This window comes from Sturnira hondurensis, unplaced genomic scaffold, assembly GCF_014824575.4.
Source record: "Sturnira hondurensis isolate 20B ecotype Veracruz unplaced genomic scaffold, ASM1482457v3 Scaffold0010128, whole genome shotgun sequence".
NCBI classification, from domain to species: domain Eukaryota; kingdom Metazoa; phylum Chordata; class Mammalia; order Chiroptera; family Phyllostomidae; genus Sturnira; species Sturnira hondurensis.
The window spans coordinates 29042631-29068743 of NW_028082759.1; the positions used below are offsets into that span (position 1 = coordinate 29042631).

General features: G+C 44.0%; 1 protein-coding gene across 4 annotated transcripts in view; it reads left to right on the forward strand.

The window, feature by feature from the left end:
* The window catches only part of CHD7 (chromodomain helicase DNA binding protein 7), a 197524-nt gene that overhangs the window by 167315 nt on the left and 4096 nt on the right, over positions 1–26113 (forward strand). For 2 of the 4 annotated variants that reach the window (XM_037058607.1, XM_037058608.1), the window contains exons 18-37: positions 271–438; positions 672–851; positions 3798–3908; positions 3993–4198; positions 7044–7243; positions 7423–7582; positions 11657–11746; positions 12229–12332; positions 13661–13790; positions 14181–14253; positions 14412–14469; positions 15159–15387; positions 15595–15803; positions 15928–16596; positions 17760–17920; positions 20019–20246; positions 20479–20925; positions 23899–24120; positions 25179–25319; positions 25534–25638. In XM_037058607.1, coding sequence (XP_036914502.1) covers positions 271–438; positions 672–851; positions 3798–3908; positions 3993–4198; positions 7044–7243; positions 7423–7582; positions 11657–11746; positions 12229–12332; positions 13661–13790; positions 14181–14253; positions 14412–14469; positions 15159–15387; positions 15595–15803; positions 15928–16596; positions 17760–17920; positions 20019–20246; positions 20479–20925; positions 23899–24120; positions 25179–25319; positions 25534–25638 — 3891 coding nt within the window. The remainder of the gene's footprint in view (positions 1–270; positions 439–671; positions 852–3797; positions 3909–3992; positions 4199–7043; positions 7244–7422; positions 7583–11656; positions 11747–12228; positions 12333–13660; positions 13791–14180; positions 14254–14411; positions 14470–15158; positions 15388–15594; positions 15804–15927; positions 16597–17759; positions 17921–20018; positions 20247–20478; positions 20926–23898; positions 24121–25178; positions 25320–25533; positions 25639–26113) is intronic. The other 2 variants (XM_037058610.1, XM_037058609.1) reach the window with 2 other exon arrangements.

Genomic DNA, 26113 nt, shown 5'->3' on the forward strand with positions numbered 1-26113 from the left:
AATCTTCTGGGTGCCATTTTTTTTTAAGTCTCTACTATGGCAGAGAATCCTTGTCAAATCAATAAATTGAAGTCATGTAGTCACTCAGGCGGAGTCCCATGATCGGGGCAAATGAACCAGCTAGTAGTCAATTTATTAATAATGTAAAAGTGATTTCTTCATATGTTAATCCCCTTCTCAGCCATACCTCTTTCTGTTGGAACAGATGCTCTTATGACTGACAATTGAGTCTTTCTTTTTTGGTAGCCATTCATTTCCCTTTTCTTCCAGGCTCAGGCAAGATGTCATAGAATAGGACAGAGCAAATCTGTGAAAATCTACAGGCTGATTACAAGAAATTCTTACGAGAGAGAGATGTTTGACAAGGCGAGCCTGAAGCTCGGTCTCGACAAAGCCGTGCTGCAGTCCATGAGCGGCAGGGAGAACGCCACCAACGGGGTAAGGCTGCAGCCGCCCAGCCCGTTCACTTCTTCCGCCCCCACTCACTTCAGCTATGAGTGAGAGATCCTCCAGCGTCAGATTATTTTTCAACATCAGCGTTTGTTTTAAGCAGTATTTCAAATGTGCATTTTATTTCCTTTTTTAGAATTTAGGTTTGCTCTCTTAGAAAAAAAATTGTTTAGTCTAAAAACATTTCAGTGATAATTATTTCAAGTATTTCTCTAAAACAGGTACAGCAGCTTTCCAAGAAAGAAATAGAGGATCTTCTGCGGAAAGGGGCCTACGGGGCGCTCATGGACGAGGAGGATGAAGGGTCTAAATTCTGTGAGGAAGATATTGATCAGATCCTCCTGCGGCGAACCCACACCATCACCATTGAGTCTGAGGGGAAGGGTTCCACCTTTGCTAAGGTGCGGATCAGTTTGAAGAGATGCCGAAGTTTAAGTTCATACATAGCACCTTATAAACTGCTCACAGAATGTACACGTAACTGTGCTTTCTATTCCAAATTGAGAAATTAATTACTAACTCTCTGTGGAGCATGTAATGCATAAAACATTCTTTGTGTTTGGGGTCATGCTCTATTTATATGGCTCTGGTGGTCACTCTTGCCTTGTCCTCTTGTCTGCTTCCCGGCTCCCCAGTCTAATCCTTAACTGTGTCCTTGACTCCATCCCCATTGCTTCTTGAGATTCTGGTTTCTAACACAGCCTATAAGAAAATTAAGTCACTTGTATTTTGCCCTCCAGCTTCAATCGCAAAACCCTTCTTCACGGCTGAAATCCACACAAGCTTTATTTATTTACACCAGCTGTCTCCATTGCCTGCCTTCCTACTTATTTTTCAACTCCCAGGTTGTAGCCCTCCCCCACCCCTTCGACAGAGTAGCTCTGGTGGAGGTCACCACTGCCTGCCACTCCACTGAGAGCCCTTTCTGAGGCTGCAACTGTGCCTTGGTCCACCCATCCACACCCAGGCCCAACTTACACTTTTAACATTTTTAAAAATATTTATTTATTTTGAGAGAGGGGAAGAGGAGATAGAGTGGGAGAGAAACATCAGTGTGTGGTTGCCTCTCATGTGTATCCTACTGGAGACCTGGCCTGCAACCCAGGCATGTGCCCCGACTGGGAAGTGAACCAGCGACCCCTAGCTTCACAGGCCCGTGCTCAATCCACTGAGCTACACCAGCCAGGGCCACTTTTAACAGTTTTATTGAAATGTAATTTACTTTACCATATAATTCACCTGACTTGTGAGTACAATTCAGTGCCTTTACCATATTTACAGACTTGTGCAACTGTTACCACATCTAAGTTTAGAACATTTCCAGCACCCCAAGTGACCCTCATGCCCATTAACAGGCCCATCCGTCCTGTTTCACCCCTCCCCCCAGTCCTTGGCAACCGCTCATCTACTTTCTGTCTTGCCTACTCTGGACATTTCATAGACATGGAATTGTAGAACATGTGGTCTTTTGTATCTGGCTTCACTCACTTAGATAATGTTTTTGAGGTTCGTCCACACTGTAGCATGCATCAGTACTTCCTTTGTATTGGGGAGTCATGTTCCATGATCTGCCTGTACCTCATTTACCAGCTGATGTTGGACCTTGGGGTTGTTTATTTATCCACTAGTTGTTACTGACACTTTTGGTTATTATGACTAGTATTGTTAAGAGCATTTGTGTACAAGTTTTTGTCTGGATAAATGTTTTCATTTCTCTTGCATATATGCCAATATGGAATGGAATTGCTGGGTAACGTGTTCACTCCATGTTTAACCCTGGCAAACTGTCAGGCTCTTTCCTAAAGTGAATGTACCACTTGCTTTCCCACTAACAGTGTTTCTAGGGTTCCAGTTTCTCCACATCCTAGCAACACTTTTTATTGTTTGGCTTTTTGATCATCGTTATAGTAGCGAGTGTGAAGTGAGAGCCCGTGAGGGGGGATCTGCGTTTCTGTGGTGCTGTGGGCCGTCTGTCCTCTGCCCATGGCCATTGTGTGTCGTCTTTGGAGAGACGTCTGTCCTAGTTCTCAGTTCACCTTTTGAGTTATTTATCTTTTTATGATCAAAGTTTAAGAATTAAACTTAAACAAGTTTAAGAATTCTTTATGTATTCTGGATAGAAGCTCCTCATCAGACAATACAATTTGCGAATATTTCCCTGTTTTTTTCTTAATGATGTTTACTACAGTAGCCAGTTTACCCCTCCTTTTCTTTTACTGTTTTTGCTTTTATTGCATTTTCTAACCTAAGGTTACAAAGATTTATTTTCTCCTCACAGTTTTATAGTTTTCACTCTTACATTCAGATCTGTAACCCTTTTGAGTGAGTTTTCTTGTGTGGCGATGTTGTAAGACAGCGTCCAGCTCCCTTCTTTTGCATGTGGACATCCAGTTACCCCAGCTGCTGCTCCTCTTGGCTCCCCAACCAACACCTCCTCCCGCACATCTTTCTGCCTCTTTTCAGTGGGTGCAAAAACAAATCCATCACCTGTCCTTCTACCCTCTGCGTGCCCACGTGCACACACACACACACACACACCAGTTAGTTCACCGGGTCAGCGCCACTCAGATGCCAAAGTTGGGTGCTATGGTTTTTCCTGGCTTCCTCCTCTTTCATGCTTCACATTTACCTAGATTTTCACTCCTTCAGTCTTCCCTTTTAAAGAATATCTTTATCCATTTCTGCTAGAGATGTTTTCAGTCTTCACTGTTTCTTTCCTAAACTGCACAGCCTGTTCTACACCATTCTACACGCTATGCTCCCAGACACTGGTGCCTTTGGTTGTGACGGTGTCCATCATGGTATCTGATTTCAAAGAGATTGCTCTTCCCCAGCATGGAGCTCAGACTCTGTTAACAGGACTAGTTTGGTCTGTGGCTACTCTTCCTGATCACTGTTATCTCTGGTCACATGACAGATTGTCTGTCTTCTCTGTTCCTTTGCACATGCTTCCCCATTCCTCGAGCTTGTACTAAAGCTCTTTAGTCTGACCCAGGCATTATTTTCTGGAGAGCCTGTTTCTTTACAGCAATGCCCTCTGTGTACGTCCCCCCACCCCCACCGAACCTGATTAGGGCCCTCCTCTGTATATTAGCTGCATCTGTACATACCTTTGTTACCTGTTATTTATTGTGCTGCATGGCCATCTTTTGTTTTCTGATCAACCTCAACCCCTGGCCAGTGAGGTACTTGGGGGATGGGCTCCATCCTAATGCCGTCAGTGGCAGCATCTGGCACTCAGTGGAAGAATGCACACGTGTCTGTGTGCATGAGTAAATGAAGACTGCCTTGCATTTTACTTCTGAGAAAAGCATCCCAAAGTAATGCATATTTTCCTTCCTTTTTAGGCCAGTTTTGTCGCGTCTGGAAATAGGACAGATATTTCCTTGGATGATCCAAATTTCTGGCAGAAGTGGGCTAAGAAGGCTGAATTGGATATTGATGCCTTAAATGGGAGGGTAAGTGAGAGGTTCTGTTCAAACCCTCTCTGACCTAGGAACTGGTTTTATAGAAGTTACAACTGTATCTGCTATCTGTTGTAGAACAACCTGGTTATTGACACTCCAAGAGTGAGGAAGCAAACCAGGCTGTACAGTGCAGTGAAAGAGGATGAGTTGATGGAGTTTTCGGACTTGGAAAGCGACTCTGAAGAGAAGCCTTGCCCAAAGCCCCGGCGGCCCCAGGACAGGTCCCAGGGCTACGCAAGGAGTGAGTGCTTCCGAGTGGAGAAGAACCTGCTCGTCTATGGGTAAGTCAGGTTCATGAGAAACGGAACTTTATTCTAAAAAGAGTTAGAATTCCAGTTGGCATAGGGAAACAATATTTGTGTTTGGACTTCTGTCAGTCCCCACAGGCAAGCGAACTGTGCAGCAACTCCAATGGGGCTGGGCAGTGAGGTTCAAGTGCTCAGAGGCATTCGTGCTCCCACAGACTCGAAGGAGTGGGAGCTTGTCCCTTAAGGAATTATGTCAGGTCCAAATTTGGTGATTATTAATAACTCAGAACAAAATCTCAAAATTACAAAGTCTTTTCTACTTTACCTTCACATAAAATTTACTGTAGTTGTCTTTCAGTACTTTTCTGTTCTAAAACTTCATTAAAAGCATTTATGTCACTGGTAAACCTCTTCCAGTGGATGGCCATGTGTGATCTCTGACCATGTCACCTCTGAATCTCTGTGGCACCACACACAGTGCTTCAGAGGGCAAGGTGCTCAGGAATTTCCTGAATCTGTAAATAAGAGGTCGCTAGCATACGGCTGTGGGGCTGTAGGCAAATTCCATTCAAATAAAAAACTGCCACCCAAACAATATTTCTATGGGTCCGATGATACCCTGTCTTTGGTTATTTTTCTAGTGCACTGTCATTAGTTTCAGAACAAATACAAACATTTTGTTTAACGTGACATACAGGGTTCTGACCTGGCCTTTGTCTGTCTTGGCTCTTTCCCTGGGCAGTGCAAACTTCTGTTAGGGCAGACCTCTTCATCTTCTTCAATGCACCACACTCTGTCTCATCACTCTCTTTCTTCAGCCCTTTCCTGCTGCCTAGAGCCAACCTCCACTCTACTCCCCACCCCCTAGGCTTGGCCTGCTCTGCCTCTCCTGTCCTTGACATCAGGACAAGTGTCACCTCAGCACCCTGCACCCAAAAGTCTGCTTTGCACTTTTTGTCACACTCAGATGTTGTGTAATGACTTCAAGGAGTTGGTGTCTCCTGCTAGAGACCTAGTTAGTGGCTCCTTGAGGACTGGGGCTCTTTCTTTGTGTCCTCAGGGCAGAATGCAGTGCCAGCAGACACAGTGAGTGCTGAGTCAGTGACTGTTTGTAGAATAAATGAAGTTCAGCTGAAGCGCATCCTGTGTCTGGGAGCTGTGTGTCCCCTCTGCTGTTGCCTGTGCAAGCTGCACAGCCTTGCCTGTCCGTTCTCACATGGTGCAGAGACTCTCTCCCCCAGAGCCCTTTGCTGTGTGACCTTGCTGCCATGTTGCAACCTAATGATCAAAGTTAGATTGAGAATTTTGCTGGTAAAACTTCAGAAATAGAACATATTAATAGCTCTTGAAGCTAAAAAGTATACTCAGAGCATACTGTATTTCAGCGAAGCCCTTCCCTTCTCCCACAGGCCTCACTATGTATTGAACACCTGCTATGTGCTAGGCACTGTTCTAGGGTACTCTCAGACACCAGGGACACAATTGTGAGTGGGACAGTTGCAGCCCTGCCTCAAGGCAGGCAGGCGAACAGGAGAAAAGCAGTAAACTGTGATAATGCCTTGGCAGGGAAGCACTGTGCAAATGGAGCATAGAAGCATGTCTCCTCTCCTTTAGGACACAGCTCACGTGTTTTCTCTCTCTCTACCTCTCGGGGCTCAGGGAATAAAAGAAGGAATCCTGCAGAAAGGCGATGTTGGTAATCTTCACTTTATGGACATCATGAGCAAGCAGGACAAGATGGAGTGTTGGGTGTTGGTCAGGGAGAAGGGAGTTTCCAGTAGAGAGGGCAGTGTGTCCAAAAGCCTGCAGGTGAGGGCCAGCCTCTTGAGTTGAGGACTGAGAGAGGTTCACAGAAACCAGAGAAGACCAGGCCAGTGCAAAAGGCAGGGCATTCCGGAGTGTGCACTGTGCTTCTCAGCCAAGATTCCCCAGCAGCCGGGTGCAGGTCTCAGGAAGAGGGCAGCGGAGGGACTCATTCCTATGCCGAGCCTGCACTGGGAGCTCACTCGGAGGTGCCCTGGGGGAGACATAGCTTACTTAGCCTCTGTCTGTCTGTCGTCTCCCAGACTCCACAGCACACAGGTGAAAGAGTGCTGCGCTGTGTCAAACCCACTGCTGTAACCTGACGTAGGTGGGTCCGTTCTGAAGTGTGTGGTTTGATTGTAGCCCCTGTGCTTTCTCCCACCCATTTCACTTGAGGATCTGAGAGTGGGTCGAGCGTTTTTCCTGTGCGTGCTGTTGTACTTGGAGATACAGTCCTGTTCCAAAAGGAAACTTGAACCTGTTCACTGTCTTTCAGTAATTGTCGTGGCATCCCTTTGAGGGGGGCTGATGTAACCGTACTCCTCAGCACTGCATCCTCGACTTGGGCTGTCACCCCCACCTTGAGTCCCTAGTCACTTCAAATTGTTGGTCAGCTTCAAAGCATACAAACCGTGACAGAGTGGAGCAAAGTATAACATGTCCAGGTCCTGGCTTCCTTTTGTGTCCCCAGCATTGCTGCCAGGGTGAATCTGAGTGGGAGAGCCTGTGGCAGCCCATAGGTGGTGTCTGGGTGAGAACCTCGTCCTGCACAGAGCAGCAGTGCTTCATATCCTATGCTGGGCTGGGTGTCTTTAAGTCTTGGCCTTGGGTTGCTTTCCTTTCACCTGACATAAAATATTGCTAGGGCTTTTTGGTTTTGTTTTGTAGTTGTTTTTTAGCAAAAGAAATAACCACATTTAATATTTTCATGTGCATGGGAACCCCACACACATGAGTGTCAAAGGCCCCCCATATGCAGGACCCAAGATTTTCTGACACCAGTACCCGACTGTGAAAATAAGCCCTAGCTCTAAACTGGAAGGCACCCCGTGCATGCTGAATACTTGCTTTGCAGCTGGGGACGGTGGATGGACATCCTTTCCCATGGACGCTACAAACGTCAGCTCACTGAGCAAGATGTGGAAACCATCTGCAGAACAATCCTGGTGTACTGTCTCAACCATTATAAGGGGGATGAGAACATCAAAAGCTTCATCTGGGATCTGATCACGCCCACGGCCGACGGCCAGACACGCGCCTTGGTCAATCATTCCGGTAGGTCTTCTCTGTGCTGCAGGGTCACCAGAGGCTCCCAGGGGCCCTTGTGGTGCAACCTAGACCGCATATTTCCCTGCTTATGTGTCAGTCCCTGGCTCTGACACTAAAATGGGGATTGTGGAAGGCTTCTGTCACTATTACGGTGGTAATAATTATTATCATCATTACGATTCTAGGCTTATCCGCCCCAGTGCCCCGGGGAAGGAAAGGAAAGAAGGTGAAAGCCCAGAGCGCACACCCGGTGGTGCAGGATGCCGACTGGCTGGCGGGCTGCAACCCCGACACCCTGTTCCAGGAGGACAGCTACAGGAAGCACCTGAAGCACCACTGCAACAAGTAGGTCTTTGAGGGTGGGGCTGTTTTGTTCCTGTGTGTGTCTGTGCGTACATCCTTATATATGTGTGTGTATAAAGACTGTTAAGGTGTAGTTACCGTCTTTGTACAGCCTTCCTTTTTATTCTTCAAACACAACACCAAGTCATATGAGAGCATACCTTCAGATGACTGATTTTTTAAATCATGGTAAAGATATGTAACACAGTTTTCAAGTTTTATAATTTTCACCATTTCTCAGGATACAACTCATTGACATTAATTACATTCAGAATACTGTGTACCTGTCACCGCTATCTTACCCAAAACCTTATCATCGACTGCAGTACAAACGCTGTATCGTTGAACAGTAACTCACCTTCCCCTCCTCCATGTCCCCAAGCTCCTGGCAACCACCATTGTCTATGAATTTGCCTGTTGTAGGTACCTCGTAAGTGGAATCATGCAGTGTTTGTCTTGTTCTGTCTGGCTTATTTCACTTAGTGTGATATTTTCAAAGTTGATTCATGTTATCACTAGTGCCTGAATTTTTATCCTTTTTATGGTTGAATAATATTCTGTTGTATGAATAGACCACATTTTGTTTGTCTGTTCATCTGTTAGTGGGCACTTGGGTTGATGGACACCTTTTGGCCATTGTGAATAGTGTTGCTATGATGCTGTGTATAACTAACTAGGGAATTTAGGGAATTATGGTTAGCTTTGTATGATCCTGCCTTCAATTGACTGATTTCAGTGGAGGGACTGGGGAATTTTCAGGTTATTTTTCGCTTTCTAATACTTCAGTTACTGAGTTTTTTGGTTGGTTTTTTTTTTTTTTTTTGCGTATAAGCTTAGAATGATATTCCTTTATTTTTTAGAATTTGATCATGTTGAATAATTGGATAATTATTCAATTGAATGATATTGAATCTAAATTTATTGCTTGGACCCCTGCTGTCTGCGTCTAAACTACTGTCTACGTACATTGATTTTTTTCTTATTCTGGCCATGCATTTATTCCGTATCAGCAGTACGGGCCATGCGGCTGCTGACCGGCGTTTCTGCTCCCAGCTCTGTGTGACTTGGGCAAGCCCCGCAGCCTCTTTGGGACTCACTTTCCGTGTTAGTCAGATAGAGCTCTGCAACAGGATCTCAGTTGGATGAGGCAGGATATAAATAAATGCATGTGTATCTCTCTCTTTAAAATTAGCAACCAGCGTCTGAGCACATAAACTGCAGTATGGATTGTGTTTGAGTTGTCTGAGGTATGTCGTGCGATTTTATCCTCATTTGCCTGACAAGGAAACTGAGACTTGGGTACTTAAGGTCCCTCAGCTAGTCAAGGGGCTGGGCCAGGTTGGAGGCCCAGACCAGACGAGGCTAGTGCCCTTGCTCTTGACTACCCCACTCACCTCAGAAACCTGCCTCCTCCTCAGGGCTGTCTCAGTCCTCACATGAAGTCACCCCTGGAGAACACCTGCTCTCCCTGGGTTGCACTGACTAATGCTTCTCACTGCTTTTTAAATGAAAGTGGTTTTAGGGCCTACTTTTGATCACTATCTTCAGTTTTGACTGACAAATATTTTCCTTTTTGAGTCTTCAAAACCATTACCTCACACCATTTTGGTGCCTCAGAAACTGTTTTGTTGTTACTGCTGCAGCATGACAGTTCTCCCTGAAGCCCCACTGATGGCTGCTGGAGAACTTCCGTTTCCTTGTGGTTTACACGAGCTTTGGGTCAATAGCCTTGGGAGTTCTGGATTCGAACTGCAAGTGCAGCAGTTGAGTGCGGAGGCAGTGGCTCCGCTCTCGGGCCCAGCGTGGCGGTGGGGCTTTGTAGTGTCCCATTCTGGTGTCAGTAACAGACTTCCATAGGGCGCCGTGCCTGGTATGTGCGCTGTAACCAGTGTTCCTCTCATCTTTCCTTCTCCTTGGCCTCAAGACTGGCAAGTCTTCCCATCTCCTCTCTGGGATAAGAAGTCGTCCAGCCATTCACTCTCTGGGACTTCAGGAGGTCAAGTGAGAAGATGAGATCCAAATTGAGAATCTCAGTAGCTGGCCCGCTCTCTTCAAAGTTTTAAGAGACAGAGGCAGAGGACCTGCCTCAGGTTAAAGGAGACAAAGCAGACAGGACAGTTCAGTGCCGTGTGTGGCCCCAGACTGGGTGCTGGTCCAGAAACCGGTCAGAAGTGGGACAGCCAAAGAAACGTAACTGGGGGCTGGGGACCCATCCTGTCCTGCTAACCTACTAGGTGTAAACTCCCTCAGGTTTCAGGCCGCCTCCTTGTCACCTGGTTGCCCTGCCAGTGCCTACCACGTCTTCACAGTGGCACTGAGCTCCTCAGTTGAGTTGGTTTGAATTTTTCCCTCTAGAAAAAAAGATGACATTCAATTAGTTCATAAAAGTCTCCAAATACCTGAATTTTTTTCTGAGGTAGAAAACGTCTTCTCCCCGAAGAAGAAAGAGAAGCCATTAGGATCACCGCCACTGTACCGAGTTTTGGTGAACAGAGGAGACTCCAGTGCAAGGTGGAGGGTGTTTCCTTGAGAGCCACCCTTCTGAGCACCTTCTGCAAGTTCTCCAACCAGAGGGGACACAAGGTGTCAGACACGGAAGCCTGTGCTATCACTCATTTGCTGGTTCATTGTGGCACAGCCAATTTTCAATTTTATCAAAAGAAAGAAATCAAAAGTAATGTTACCCAAAGCAATTGTCCACTTTGGAGCGTATTCAGGTGGTTACAGCTGCACACGTTGCCCATCTAAAGCCCACGCTCACCAGGAGCAGAGGTGGGGAGGCAGGTGTGCCTGCCTATCCATGTATGATCAGGAGTAGTCTGTTCGGGGGAAGCTACTCCTTGTTGGCATTTGATGTGTTCAAGGACAGTCACCACGTACTGAGAGACAGTGTGAAGTGGTGGGGTCAGAAGGCCTAATTCAGAGTGGTCCAAGCTCAAGGTGACTCTGTGACCTGGGCCATGCCACTCGACTTCTATTAGCCTCAATTTTTATGCTTGGAAAATGGGATTGTAAAAATTATAGCTTGCCCCATATCATCACAGTGTCATCATGAAGATGAAACGAGCTAGTGTATGTGAAACGTTGGTTTCACAGTGTCTGTTGGGCTTACCCAGCTGGGGAAATAGCACTCAGTGTTGTCATTTACTCATGGCCAAGGAGGTGGTTAGTCTCCAATGTCAGTCCTGACTGAATACCTGGGGTCTCCAGCAGGAGATGCTAGACTCGGAGTAGACATATGCCTTTGGAACTTACCAGGTGGGCTTTGTTGGAAGAATTATGTTTAAAGGAAATGAAGGAAAGCCAAGTGAGATTGAGAATCTGTTTCCTAGAATTCCAAGGGTTTTTGAACCCTGATTCCTTAAAAATGACTAAGAGTTTCAATGATTTTGGCATATGTTAATCTCTTTTGTAGTGTTTTAATATTTTTAAAGCCACAACTTAAGCTTCCAGGTAATATAAACTAGAAGGAATAAAAAACGTTTCATATCCTTAAGAGAGAAGAGTGAAGACCCACCCTCAGTCGCTATCTTCCTTTCTCAGAAGCTAAGTTCTATAATATGAAAAACCTGACAGTCCATATTGAGGGTTTATTGTAAGGTAGTAAAACCAGATTTTATATCACATTTATTCCTACAACTTCTGATGTGCTTCCAAAAATGGTATTAAGGCAGCAGCTGAGGAAATTTTATGAGATAATGAAGCAGAACAGTTACTGAAAGCCATCTGCTCAGTTGTTTACAAACTTGCTTCAATACTTCAGAGGCAATGGTAGGGTACGTGTCTAAACTTCACAAGCTGCACTAGGTAGAACTAAATGAAGTGCGCCTGGGCTGGGCTGAGCTTGGTCCCTCTCTGTGCAGTGTGAGCGGTTGCCAGGCAGGCCTGTTGGAAGCCAGCAGAAAGCACCACACAGAGGTGATTATGTGCCACCATCTGTCACGCTTCAAGCCTACCATACAGCATGGCTAATCAGCCTTGGCAGGATGATGGATGAACAGCAGCAGCTGCCAAAAGCCACTGTTGGCAAACAGTCCTGAAGTTAAGAACTTTTTCCCCCTCTGTCTTCCTCTCCAGGGTCCTGCTGCGTGTCCGCATGCTGTACTACCTAAGACAAGAAGTTATAGGAGACCAGGCAGATAAGATCTTAGAGGGTGCTGACTCAAGGTTAGTGCGAGCTCACACCGGTTCTCTGCCTGCGTGCAGTGGTCTGGGTAGCCAGAAAACATCATGGATCGGGTTTCAAAACCTTCACAAACCATCAGAAGCACACCTTCTTTTTTGCATCTTGAATGCAGTATTTGTTCTATGAGCTCGAGGAAGTGATGATCATCGGGAAAGCCTGTTTGTATGTGTGTGTGTATGTGTGTGTGTGTGTGTGTGTGTATAAAAAGAGGTGTGAACTAAATTACTGGTGGTCAGAGATGACCTTTAAAACGGGACACTGGGTGATAAAGTCTCTTTCTGGTCATGGTGGGAAGTGACTGACTCATGCCCTTTCTCTTAACCTTTGCTCATTCCTCTCCGTGACGCTCAGGTGCTTACCCTGGGAGTGGGGCACCTGAGCGTGTGCATCCTGTTCATTACTTGGAATTCTTTTGTAGTACTGGTACTTACTTTAAATATTACACAAACGGTTGTCTTTATAGTGAAGCTGATGTGTGGATACCTGAGCCTTTCCATGCCGAGGTCCCTGCAGATTGGTGGGATAAGGAAGCAGATAAGTCCCTCCTAATTGGAGTGTTCAAACATGGTAAGTGACACGTCCGTTTGACCACATCTTCACCATGTGGCTTTGTCTTTATTTAGAACTCTGCGTATTCTTTCCAAAGTCATAATATTAACAAGGATAGTTCCAAAGGACTCTTGGCATGTACCATTTTCCTGCACTAAAAATCTAATATGAACTGTAAATATCAGATGCTGTTTTTAAATGTTTGTTGAGCATTTGAGAAGAAACATTTCTTTCTTGGCTGTAAATAAAAGCAAAACCATATTTGTTTTAATAGTAGCCAAGTTGTCCTATAGTTCTCCCCAAACTTTGCTTCCAGCACGGCTCCCCTTGCTGACTCTGCCAGCCCGTGTCAAAGTGGACGGTGGGCTTAACCTCTGCTATTAATCTGTACAAGTGCCTCCTGGGCTTTGTTCCAAGCAATATTTCACAAATGTCAGTGCTGAGAACTCGGCTCCCCTGAGTGGGATGCAGCCTTGTTAACTTTGAAAGGCTGGGGATGCAGAACTGGCATGATATATACAGTGAGCGATTCCTGATTATAATCCCAAGTCTCTGGAGGTTGCCGAGGTAGTCCCAGCAGCCCAGACTGACTAAAGGGGAGAGTGATGGCTTATAAAACCTTTCATGATTATAGTTTGGCTTGCGGCTCTACAGCAGTTAGGAGCGGTGTGTGTAGTACACATCCTAATTGAATTGTGCTGTTCTGCCTGTGTTCTGCAGCCGTGTTTTGTGAGCTCAGCCTAAAAATCATTTTCCCGCAGTGCACTGTTGGGATCTGCCATTTCCCATTTAGTCAGCTTGGGCAGTCAAAAAGCAAATTGCAGTTTGAAAACCATAGAGGGAACAGTGTCATCTCACTGACATGCATCACCCTCAACCTAAGCAGACAGGTTCGCCGGCCTGACGGAGACAGGGGTTTTCTGCCAGCCGTGAGAGTTTCTGCAGAACGGAGGCCGCTCACCAGGAGGATGGGTGGACTTAGCGTACCTCTGCGGAGGTCGTAAAGGAACATTACAGAGCCATTTAAATGTCAAACAAAATTAAATCTTGGGGAAAATAGGGTCAGAAGTCTTCCCGGGCATCTCGTAGTTATTCTGAACCTGTTTTTCTCTTAGTATTTGTGGCCATTCTGATAATATCCCTGGAATGTAACTTGGCCCCACAGTCTGCCCTGGCACTGAGAGGTCCATAGAATGCTTTACTGAAACAAGGTTCTCTAAAATCCAACATAAATGATCCTCTTGATTGAGAAACGAAGTTCACGTGTTGTGTCAGTGCTGTGACTTTGTCAGTGACGGGTCTTTCGTTGTCCCTGCGTGTCCTCTGGGCTGGTGGGGACGGCACAGGCTACGAGAAGTACAATTCCATGCGAGCTGACCCCGCACTGTGCTTCCTGGAACGAGTTGGGATGCCCGATGCCAAGGCCATAGCTGCCGAGCAGAGAGGAACAGACGTGCTAGCAGATGGTGGTGACGGGTAAGAAGGACATTTTAAAATTTTAATAAACTTTACATCAGTATTGCGTCAATTGGCAGGGTTCAGCTCTTACACTGCACCACATACTTTATTGTGTCTGATTTTGAACTAAGTGACATTTCCCGTATAGTCTGTGTCTATATCATAATGATTATTTAAATATGATATATAGTACCTAAATAATCTGAAACTCTGTCTTTTCCAAGGGACGACAGATAGCCCCACCCCCACCCCTGGTTCTCCCACAGCCCCTCCATCCATGCTGCATGCTTTAAATGCTGATAGAAGGGCTTTGGAAATTGAACCCAGAATTAAAACTTTCATTAGGCAGTTCCCTTTTGTCTCTTCCTATCAGTATGACTTAAAACATTTTTAAAAATTTTTATATAGGGGAGAATTTGATAGAGAAGATGAAGACCCAGAATACAAACCAACCAGAACACCATTCAAGGATGAAATAGATGTAAGAACTCGAGTATATTGCCTTTTACAACACCAGTAAAATATTATATGCCTGTATAAGACTTGTTAAACTTTATAGATAGTGGCCTTTATTTTTAAAAAATAATGCAAAATGAAACCCCAAATTAAAATGATTTAGTTTCTTGCTTTGCTTTCAAGGAATTTGCCAACTCTCCTCCTGAAGACAAGGAAGAGTCTGTGGAAATGCGCACCACAGGTACGGCCCCTCCAAGCACACGGAGCAGGGCGGGCGTGTGCCACGCAGGTGGCGGTCACCAGCCCGTGGATCTCGAGATGTTATTTCATCTACACTGACTGCTTTCTTCTGTGAATAATATTAAGTCCTGTTTATTGTTGGTGTCTCACGTCATTGAATTTCTTTGATAAAATAACTATTTTTAGAACAAGATAATGTGTGTATTTATTTTATACCAGTTAGTGAAAACTTTTAAGCAACTTTAGAAATATACCTCAGAAAAGCCCTGAAATATATCTCGTGGGAGCTGGGCATTTGTCAAGTATCCGAAATGTTGCCACTTTATAGAGAATACTGATCTTTTGCCTGATGTAAAATCATTAGCTAACAATTATGGGATCTTTTGTATGCTCAACAAGATTATTATACTATAGTACAACAGTCTTATAAAGTGGTTCATGATGTGAAGTATGTTTCTTTATGTAAGAGTAATAAATAAATTTATTTTTCCCCCTAAGGACTTAAAAAAGAAATGGCAGATAAGTTCCACACTAATAGTATTCTTTATTTATATTTTCAAAACGAGGACACTGACAGCCTTCCCCACATTGTCATTGTGATGTTAATGAGTCGTCTTATATTGATGGAAAATCCTGGGCGTTGCAAGATTGCAGCTGCACATTTCAGAAATATTTTTTCCACTTCCCCAGGCAAGCACAGTGAGAGTAATGCTGAGTTAGGCCAACTTTACTGGCCTAACACCTCAACCCTGACCACCCGTCTGCGCCGGCTCATTACTGCCTATCAGCGCAGCTATAAAAGGCAACAAATGAGGCAAGAGGCCCTAATGAAGACTGACCGGCGGAGACGGCGGCCTCGGGAGGAAGTGAGAGCACTAGAAGCGGAAAGGGAAGCTATCATATCTGAGAAGCGACAAAAGTGAGTTTTTTTCCTGGGTTTTACTCAACTCCTGATACATTCCTCTCCGCTCTGCTCTTTTTGTTTTTTGAGACAATGACTGTCAAAGCGATCTATTTGTCTTCCCACCCCCAAAATAAGTTTAGGGCAAAAGAGGAAAAGAAACAGTAAACTTGAAGCCTTTTTACTCAAGTAAAATTCCAGCTAATATCTTTTTTTTTCTAATAGGTGGACAAGACGGGAAGAGGCTGATTTTTACCGTGTGGTGTCCACTTTTGGGGTTATTTTTGACCCTGTGAAACAGCAGTTTGACTGGAACCAATTTCGAGCCTTTGCCAGACTGGACAAAAAGTCTGATGAAAGTTTGGAGAAATACTTCAGTTGTTTTGTGGCCATGTGTAGGCGAGTGTGTCGAATGCCCACTAAGCCAGATGATGGTAGGTCCATTCAGTACCAAAAGTTCTATAGTAAAAGGCCAGTAAAGTGACAAATGAGACAGCGAACAACTTAAAGCCCGCTTGAGTTTTTTCCAAATAAATATGATTATTTTCATGTTTTCAGAACCACCTGACCTCTCCATGATAGAGCCAATCACAGAAGAGCGTGCCTCCAGAACTCTCTACCGCATCGAACTGCTCCGGAAAATACGAGAGCAGGTTCTTCATCACCCACAGCTGGGCGAGAGGCTGAAGCTCTGTCAGCCGAGCTTGGACTTGCCAGAGTGGTGGGAATGTGGAAGGCACGATCGAGACTTGCTGGTGGGTGCTGCTAAACACGGGGTCAGCCGGACAGACTACCACATCCTCAATGACCCTGAACTGTCCTTCTTGGATGCACACAAAAATTTCGCTCAGAGCAGAGGGGCTAGTAACATATCGACCGTGAATCCGCTGGCAGTTGGGTTTGGCCAGATTCCTGCAGTCATCTCATCCACTCACATTCAGGACGACAGGGTGATGGGACAAACGGAAGGCAAAGTGGAGGAATCTGAAAACACAGCTGCCCAAGAGAAACCTGCAGTGAAAGAAGAGGAAGAAGAAACTGAGAGCAGGGAAAAGGACAGTAAGCAGGAATGCGAGGCTGAGGCCAGCTCTGTAAAAAATGAGCTGAAAAATGTGGAGGTCGGTGCAGATACTGGGCCCAAGTCGATTTCAGAGAAAGGTTCTGAAGAGGACGAAGAAGAAAAGCTGGAGGATGACGATAAATCAGAAGAATCTTCCCAACCTGAAGGTAATGCCTGGCCACCCGGCCTCTCTCCTTTCCTAACAGCAGTGGCCACATGCTGAGTTTTCATGTCACCTGACAAGGCCTCGCTCTTGTTTCTTAGAAGTAATTAGAGTACATTTTCTTATGTGAAGGGATAATTTTAGGTTATGATTAGATGTGTGGTCTGCTCTGATAAGGCATGGGAACATGATATTTTGAACAAGTTAAACTCTCAGAAGAGTTTTACGGACATGTAATTTCTGGATTAAGGATACGGGTTAACTTTATAGTAGCAGTGTATTAAGAATTCCAAGTGATTTTAATTTGGACAATTAAATGTGGGAGAGAAGTCATTTACTGAGTAAATATTGGTAGTTATTTTTAAACAAATAATGCTTAATTGATGCAGTTGTAATTCAGAAGTAAAAGGTAGGAGTAGAATCTGAAAAGAATCAGTTTTCTTTGTAAGTCACAAAAATCAGGCATATCTTACTGTCTTTTGGAGCTGAAACTTGAACGTAGCTGATATCTTAGCCCTTTTTCCCATGCGGGGGACATAGGCTCTTGAGTCAGAGGCTTAATTGTCCTTCAGCGTCCTCTGAGGTGTGCTTGCACAATGTCAGATGCTTGCACAATGTCAGATGACTAGTGATGCAACCTCCCTACGCCTCTGCTTCTTCATCTGTAAAATGGGACTAACCATCTATACGAAATGGCTGTTACAAGCTTTAAATGACAAAATTTGTAAAATGCCTAATATCGTTCTAGCCTCATTGTAGGCACTCAATAAAATGGAGTGGATTGGGCCCTGACTGGGTGGCTTAGTTGGTTGGAACATCATCCCACACTCCAAAAGATTATGGGTCCAGTTCTGGGTCAGGGCACAAACCTAGATTGCTGGTTTGATCCCAGCTGGGCCATGTGCTGGAGGCAGCCAGTCGGTGTTTTTCTCTCACGTCAGTGTTTCTGTCTCTCTCCCCCCGCTCCCGCCCCTTTGTCTCTTCCCTCTCCCTCTCCCTCCTTCCCTCTCTTCCCCTCTTTCTGAAATCAATAAATACATCCTCAGGTGAGGATTAAAACATTTTTAAAACTGGAGCAGATTGTTATTTAATTTTTACATGTCCTTTCTAAACTTCTTTTTCAGTGGTATCCTGGTTTTGAGTAATGCACTCTAACTCATTTCTCAGCAGGAGCTGTCTCTAGAGGGAAGAATTTTGATGAAGAAAGCAATGCTTCTATGAGCACTGCTAGGGACGAAACCCGAGATGGGTTCTACATGGAGGATGGTGATCCTTCGGTAGCTCAGCTCCTCCATGAAAGAACATTTGCCTTCTCATTTTGGCCTAAGGTTGGTTTTTTGTTGTTGTTTTGTTCTGTTGACCCAAAAAAGGAGTGGAGTGGAAGAAATTGTTCTGGCTTGATTTGTCAAATAATTTTAAATTAAACTTTGACACAATGTATAAAGACTATAGATTTTTTTCATGTTTTAAAGAATGGTCTAGAAGAGCCCAAAGAAAAATTTCTGTAGAATACTTTTGTAATAGGATAAGAAGCGTGACGTGAAGGAAAGATAATAAGCAATAGAACCACTTAAACGGACCTTTTGCTCCTTGAGGCGTTTTAGGGTGGCGGTCCTATTACCCAGCGTACATGATTCTTGTTTTAGCAGATTCACCCTTCGGCATAAAAAATGTATGGCTTTTAAAAATTTTTTTATTGAGGTAAAAAACAGGTAGTATGACATTTATGATCTTAATCAATTTTAAGTATATAGATTAGCAGTCTTAAGAATATTTATATTGTTATGAAGCAGACTTCCAGAACTTTTCAGTCTTGCATGACTGAAACTTCATACCCACTAAGCAGCTCCTACCCACTTGCCCCTGGCAGCCACTATCCCAGTTTTTGTTTTGGTGAATTTAAATACTTTAGATACCTCATATAAGTGGAACCATACAATAATTTGTCCTTTTGTGACTGTCTTATTTCACTTAGCATGATGTCCTCGAGGGTCATCCACATGACAGGATTTCTTTCCTGCCTAGGGCCGAATAATATTCCATCGTATGCATATGTTGTATTTTCTTTACTTGTTCACACGTCATTGGGGCATTTGTTCATATGTTACTGGGACTTTTAATCCTTACAGGTCTTGGCTCATTACAGTGCTACTGTGAACATGCACTGATTTCTCTTTGGGACCCTGCTTTTGGTTCCTGTGGATGTGTAGTCAGAAGTGGGGTGGCAGGCTAATATCGTAGTTCAAGACTTAACATTTTGAGGAACCTCTATACTGTTTTCTTAGAGTGATTACACCATTTATTTATTTTTTAGTCTGAAATAGAGCTTTTAGATTTAAAATAAGTTTCATATATTTAGAAACCTAATCATCTTCACTCAGGAGGAGGTGGACCACTAACCCATTTGGTCCAACGTCTTACGCAGTAATTCCAAATGTAGTTAGTTATCTGTAACCGAAAATAAAAAAAAGAAATTACTTTTTTTTTTCGGCTGGCTAGCATAATTTTATAATAAATCCCTATATAATTCGGGTCTGTTTTTCAGGGTGGGGAAATAATTATCCTGATTACCATAGCAGGGCTCTCTGGTTTAAAACAGACAACACAAAAACAGCTTCGGTCGACTCATCCCTGGGCTGGCCTTCCATTACTGGTAGTTGTGTAAGAAATCATGTGAAATTTTTAACTGAAAAGTGCACTATCAAAGACATCTCTTTTTCTGTATGCCCTCTCACTTCCCCCATTATGCTAATCTCCCTTGTCCAGGATGGAAGGGAGTTCCCCAGGTCAGTCAGGTCTGTAGTAGCAGGCAGGCCCTTTTTTAATCGATGGAAACTAGGTCTAAGAGCTGTAATTAGAAATTTTTAATGTACACGCTTCAATGAAACTTGGAGTGATCATAGGTAGGGAATGCAAATTGACATTCATTAGGTGTTCCTAGGCTGGTGCCCATTTTGTAATGCTGAACTTTATTAATAGTGACGCTAATGATGCTCCACTTCCTGGGATAGGCTGTGGTCCTGCCTGTGGATCTGAAGCACCAGAGCATCCGGAAGCTCAGTGCAGGTTCTGTTGTTATCTGCTGACATTTATCACCAGTTCTTCAGCTTGAAGAAAAGTTACTTGTTAAGTATGGGGACATTTTAGAGGTGGTGGTCCTCCAGTGTTTCCTAATCTATGTGATTCTGTGTTCATAGTTGCAGATATTAGGTTTTCTGTGTCGGAGCCATCTGAGGACCTTCAACCATGGCAAGGCACTTTTGATGGAATTTGTTTATTTACTTGCTTGTTTGTCTTTTGCTTTCTTGTACATTTTGCTCACCAATTGACTTTTAAGCCTTTTTCAGCATCTTGATAGAAATATTTACCTACTAATTTCCACTACGTCTCTGTTGCCATTTCATGTGACTTTTCTTCTCCCTCCAGGATCGAGTGATGATAAACCGATTAGACAATATCTGTGAAGCAGTGTTGAAAGGCAAATGGCCAGTAAATAGGCGCCAGATGTTTGATTTCCAGGGCCTCCTCCCTGGGTGCACGCCACCCACTGTGGACAGTCCCCTGCAAAAGAGGAGCTTTGCAGAGCTCTCCATGGTGGGCCAGGCCAGCGTCAGTGCGAGTGAGGACCTCACGACTTCTCCGCAGCTGTCAAAGGTAGGGCAGAGTAGTTTGTGTTTGCACCTTAGAGTTCAGCTCCCTAAATCTTCTCCCAGTTTGGCAGCTTGCATTTCACTGGTCCTACTTAGAAATATGGCTGCAGTTTCCTCAGCTCTGTTGAACAGTCATGAGTATTTAATTCCTTACACTTCTTGTCCTTAAGTTCTGACAGCAAGCTTGTATAGCAGATCCAGTTTGGGCTCATTGTTTTGTTGGAAATTTTTAATAGGAAGACGCCCTCAACCTCTCTGTCCCTCGCCAGCGGAGGAGAAGGAGGAGAAAAATCGAGATCGAGGCCGAAAGAGCTGCCAAGCGGAGAAACCTCATGGAGATGGTTGCACAGCTTCGGGAGTCTCAGGTGGTCTCCGAAAATGGACAAGAGAAAGTTGTAGATTTATCAAAGGCCTCACGAGAGGCAACAAGCTCTACCTCAAGTTTTTCATCTCTTACTTCAAAGTTTATCTTGCCTAATGTCTCGACCCCAGTGTCTGATGCCTTTAAGACTCAGATGGAGCTGCTCCAGGCCGGGCTGTCACGCACGCCCACGAGGCATCTGCTCAATGGCTCCCTGGTGGATGGAGAGCCTCCCCTGAAGAGGAGGCGGGGGCGGAGGAAAAACGTGGAGGGCCTCGATCTGCTCTTCTCCATGAGCCACAAACGGACATCATTGAGCACAGTAAGTTCCGATGCTCGCTTCCATTGTCTGTGCCCGTGTTGACAGCCAGGCTCCCTGCACCGCCAGTGACTCTGGTCTGTCTTCCTCACGGTGACGTGGCATTAAAGCTGACTTCTTCCACCAAAGAAATAGAATTAGAGTGAACAGAGTCATGGTCCTGAGCTGGAAAATTGTGTTGAGCATCGATACAGATCACTCGGCCTGAACCAAATGTAGCTGGAGGATTTATTCTTCCCAACGTTCTGATATATTGATTGCTCTCAGAAGACTAACCCAGAACAGAAACATGCTCTTCAGAGCCTGTAATTGTTATCTCTGAATTCTTGAGGTGGAAAAAGCTCATGCTCTTAAAAATACTGGTATATTTTGGGCCTGGCATTTATTAGATTAGTGTGAATGTTTAGTTTCAGACTTAAGATATGTACTCATACACCAAGTCAGGGATTGCAAATTCTTCTACGTCAGTAAATAGATACTTTAAAAACAGCAACTGAATAAAATATGTTTAGGTTTGGATGAAATGTATGTGCCAATGGATTTTGACTTTTGTTTTCAATTCATAGGAAACAAGTGCGTTACACCCATAACTGCCTTCCCTAGTCTGTGTTGACCCTAAAAATGAGCTGCTCAACTAACGATGAGGACTTTACCCTGAAGAGCCTGACTGCGTGCGGCTCCTTTTTAAAGCTGATTAATACTTGATATCTTTTGCCCGTGGATTTGAAACTCAAACCATCAGCACAGTGGTGCCAAAGTCCCCTATCCGTGTGAGGGGCTGGCACTCCAGCAATGACGGGGGGGTCCCCTGGGCAGCAGGGTGCAGTTTGGGGAGCACTGCAGTTGGAACCTGAGGGGGGCAGTTGCTTATTTGAATATTTTTTCTCATTCTGTTCCATCCCTATTGTTATTTTCTCATTTTCTATTTCTTGAACCTAGAGAATGCTTAATAACTTAGAAGGTTAGGAAAAGGTGTGGTTGAATTAAAGTCTAGAAATTACAAAATAGCATTCACTGAAACTTGTACCCTGATGAGGTCTAGGTAAAACAGAAGCATCCAGGTAGCTAAAGTTAATTTTCAAAATGTAGTATCAGTGCGCCAGTTGCAAAAGTGGTCATTTTCGTTGAGTGTATGGTTACTTTCAGAATCTTACGAAAATAAATCTTGCATTGGGTCAGCTGTGGCTGGTTGTTCCCTAAGTTAAAATGCCATTTCTAGGTGTAAGCTCCCCAAAGTCGCATCTCCAGTGACTAGTCTTCCTGCTTAAAACCACCTTGGTAACACTTGAACAGGTTTTGTTCGCTGAAAATCCTTTCTTTGTCAACATCACAAACTGGGCACTTTCTGCAGCTCATACCTCTTTTATGTACTCTTGTGCTTAATATTTGAATCATGGTACACACAGGAATTAATTAATTAATTAATTAATTATTCCTGTGCTGTTAATATCCAGCTGGTGCTATTTCCATGTTATAGTCATACACCTATAAACTTAAGGCTGATGTTATTCATTTCATGTATCTTAAGTTATGCACCTGAGAATTTATTGATATATTTATTTTCTAAAATTATATTTAGCTCAAAACTCCTACTAGATGTTAAACTTATTATTATCAACACAACAGTATTTTTTACTGTTGTGTTGGTGTTGTGTAAGGTTATGCATTATGTCAGCATTCACACTGGAGACCATGTTGTATAGCCACCATGCATTCAGCAACATTGTGAGGGCTGTCCCTGCCCCTGTGCCACACACTGGGGTGCGAGAACAAAGGCCTGACAGGTGCTTGCTCAGTGTTTAAGATAAACAATGATGTGTCATAGTTGTGAGCTATGGTTGGAGTACTTCGTGAACCCAAAGGAAGAATGGCAATGAAGGGAGAAGGCTAGGAGAAGAAACAGATGAGGAAGTATCCTTAGGGGTGCTCATGCTTCAGTTAAGTTTAGAAGATTGTGTAGGAGTTGCTTATTTGAAAAGAGGGGCTGGGGAGAGCATGTGCAGAGCGCCTGAGGCCAGGGAGAGCCTGTCATGTTTGGTGGCCTGAAAGCTGTTGGCTGGGAAATTTGGGTCAGCCAAGGTGAGCTTAGAGATAAGGGTCAGCAGAGATAAGCCAGTAGGCAGAGGACAGCAGAGATGAGCTTGGGGACAAGGTGAGATGCAAGTCATGGAGGGCATTGATTGCCACGCAAGAACCTAGATTTTATATGGAAGGTAGTAGGGATTCAATTATCAAAATAATTTAACTAGGAGAGTGTGACAGGTTTTGAACTAGGAAGAATGCATTTTAGAAAGTGCACTCCACTGTAGCACTGGCGGTTGCATTGCAGAACAGTGGGACAGAACTAGACCAGAAAGGCCCTTTAGTGGAGTTGCAGTAGTACAGGTGGGGAGTCGGGCGGTGAGAAGAGAGAAATGGGCTAACAGAAGAGATGCCAGGGATCTGAAAAGCCAGTTTGGGGACCAGTAGGTGGATGATGGTAGGGTCTAGCCTTCAGTTAATCTTTTTGGTGTTGCCACACGCACCTAACACAAAATCCTGTACCATCAACAAATATCACTGTTCACAGAGTGCCAAAAAGCTACGTATAAACTGACTTTTGGAACATTTCTTTAATAAAAATTCTAATGACATTTATCTGCAACCTCTAAGAGAGATTGAGAGCCTGCCTTTGGCACATGCAAGGGCCAAACAGCACTGCCCGTGTTGTGTTCCTGGGGGCTTGCTCAGGATCTCAGACGTGGAGCGTGATGGACTGTGAATTTTCTACTGAATTATAAACTCTATAGTATGAGAATGATGTTAAAGTGTCGTCTTCTAATATAATAGCTCTTCCAAAACTGACATTATTTTAAGTAACTTTTTTCCCCTTTTGAGCAAAGATCCATTGTGCTAGGATAGCACTTTCTTGGGATAGTACGTTGCCAGAATCTATTTCCTCATGCGAGAATTCAGATCATTGTCAACTTTCTGCAGGAGGATGCTGAGGTGACCAAAGCTTTTGAGGAAGACATAGAGACCCCACCAACGAGAAACATTCCTTCTCCTGGACAGCTGGACCCCGACACACGAATCCCTGTTGTAAATCTCGAAGATGGGACGAGGCTGGTGGGGGATGATGCTCCTAAAAATAAGGACTTAGTTGAGTGGCTGAAGCTGCACCCTACTTACACTGTTGATTTGCCAAGTTATGTACCAGTAAGTATTACGGAGCTTGGAGCGGGAGGAATCTTGCTAGGACAGTCCATTCTATTCTCCTGTACAATGTAGAAATACCTGGTCCCTTTGTCTAAAGCTCAGATGTCTTCTCATCTCGAATGTTTTCCAGTTTTTGTCATATAATTCTGCATTCGACAAACTAGCTTCAGGTCCATCCCACGTGAAGGGCAGGCAGCCTTGGAGTTGTTTGAAGACATCTGTCATGCATTTCTTTCTCCATCTCTCACCAAACAGACATGATTTCTTCAGTTATTCTCGACCTGCCATGGCTTCCAGGTGGTCTCATTTCTGGGCTCACACTCATGAATGCACTTTAATTGATCTCCACCCAAGTCAGACCCACTCAGAATACTGTGAAGATGTTACTTGCAGAGTTTCGACCAGCTCATCTAGTCCATGAGTGTATTAGCTTCTCTTTTCAGCAGCTAACCATTATGCCTTAGATTAAACATTAGACAGTATCTCCAGATAATTTGCCATGTAAACTGTTTACTAGCTAGCAATGCAATCTTTTACTTCCATACTTAATGTAATTGATTTTTAAAACCTTAAATGTTGCACTTTGCATTGGTTTTGTTGAGTTCAGCCCGAGTTGAGTTCCTGCCACTCACAATGGCCCTTGTGCAAATGTCCTTTTACCCTTTTACGGTTGGTGCTTCTGACTGATTGTTCTGTGTCCTAGATGTGATACCAGCTCTGCGTTCATTCACATTGTTGCGTAGAAATTAGCGGAGCTACTAGAGAAAGTTTTCTTTAAAAACACCATGACTTGGTCAAACATTTTAAGGAAAGACTTTAAACAGGGTTATTGATAGACAGAAGGAGAAGCAGATTCTCAGCTTACATGATTGTTTAGTTCCTCGGTGTACCGGGGGTAGAAAAGGACGGTTTTTTCCTTTCTAAGAAAGGCATGGTTTCTAGTAATTCAAATAGTTACGGAACCTTCCATAATAATTAAATGACTTGACTGTTTGTTATTTATACAAGAAAAAATAAGTGTTAAGTGCAGTTTTACTAAATATATGTATTTTTTGCAGAAGAATGCGGATGTGCTGTTTTCCTCATTTCAGAAACCGAAACAGAAACGACACAGATGTCGGAACCCTAATAAATTGGATATAAACACTTTGACAGGAGAGGAAAGGGTGCCTGTTGTCAATAAACGGAACGGGAAGAAGGTGAGCTTGAGAGGGAAACTGATCTCTTTGTGACTTCTTATCCTAGAAAGAAGTGTTTCATCCTGTCATCTTTTATTTCTACAAATAATCACATTTTTTTCAGAATATATACATGATATATATGTGTGTATGTTTGTGTGTATATATGGGGACCGTGGAGGGAAAGGGGAGAACCTATGTGTCTTTAAAGCATGCTTCTCATGCTTCTCCCCAGATGGGTGGAGCTATGGCGCCTCCAATGAAGGATCTACCCAGGTGGCTGGAAGAAAACCCTGAGTTTGCAGTTGCTCCAGACTGGACTGACATCGTTAAGCAGTCTGTAAGTACAAGCTCTGCATAACTGTCGAGGAAGGTATCTAAACAAAACTGTTTTCCTGAATTTGTCTTCATTTGCTGTTGTCCATTAACAGAAAGACGTAAAAGAATAGCTTGAAGGAATCGACACGGTACATCATTTTCATACATCATAAATATACCGTGTCTTGTGTCAATACATCATTAATCCAAAGCATGTTAATTAGACAGCTCTGATTTAAAAGGATTGTACAGAAATGCACATTCACAGCCTTGGAGGTGAGCTTCCTCCCGGGAGGCATGCCCCAGGTAAACCTACTTAACTGTCCATCTGTGGAACGCTGGTTATGGTGCTTTAGGGGATTAATAGTAAGATTAACTGTGATTTTTGATATTAAAATAAACCAGCTATTTTCAACCTTTTTAATTTTGTGGTACACCTACACTAATTACTAAAATTCTGCAGCACACCAAAAAATCTATTCTGGTTTTTGCCAATC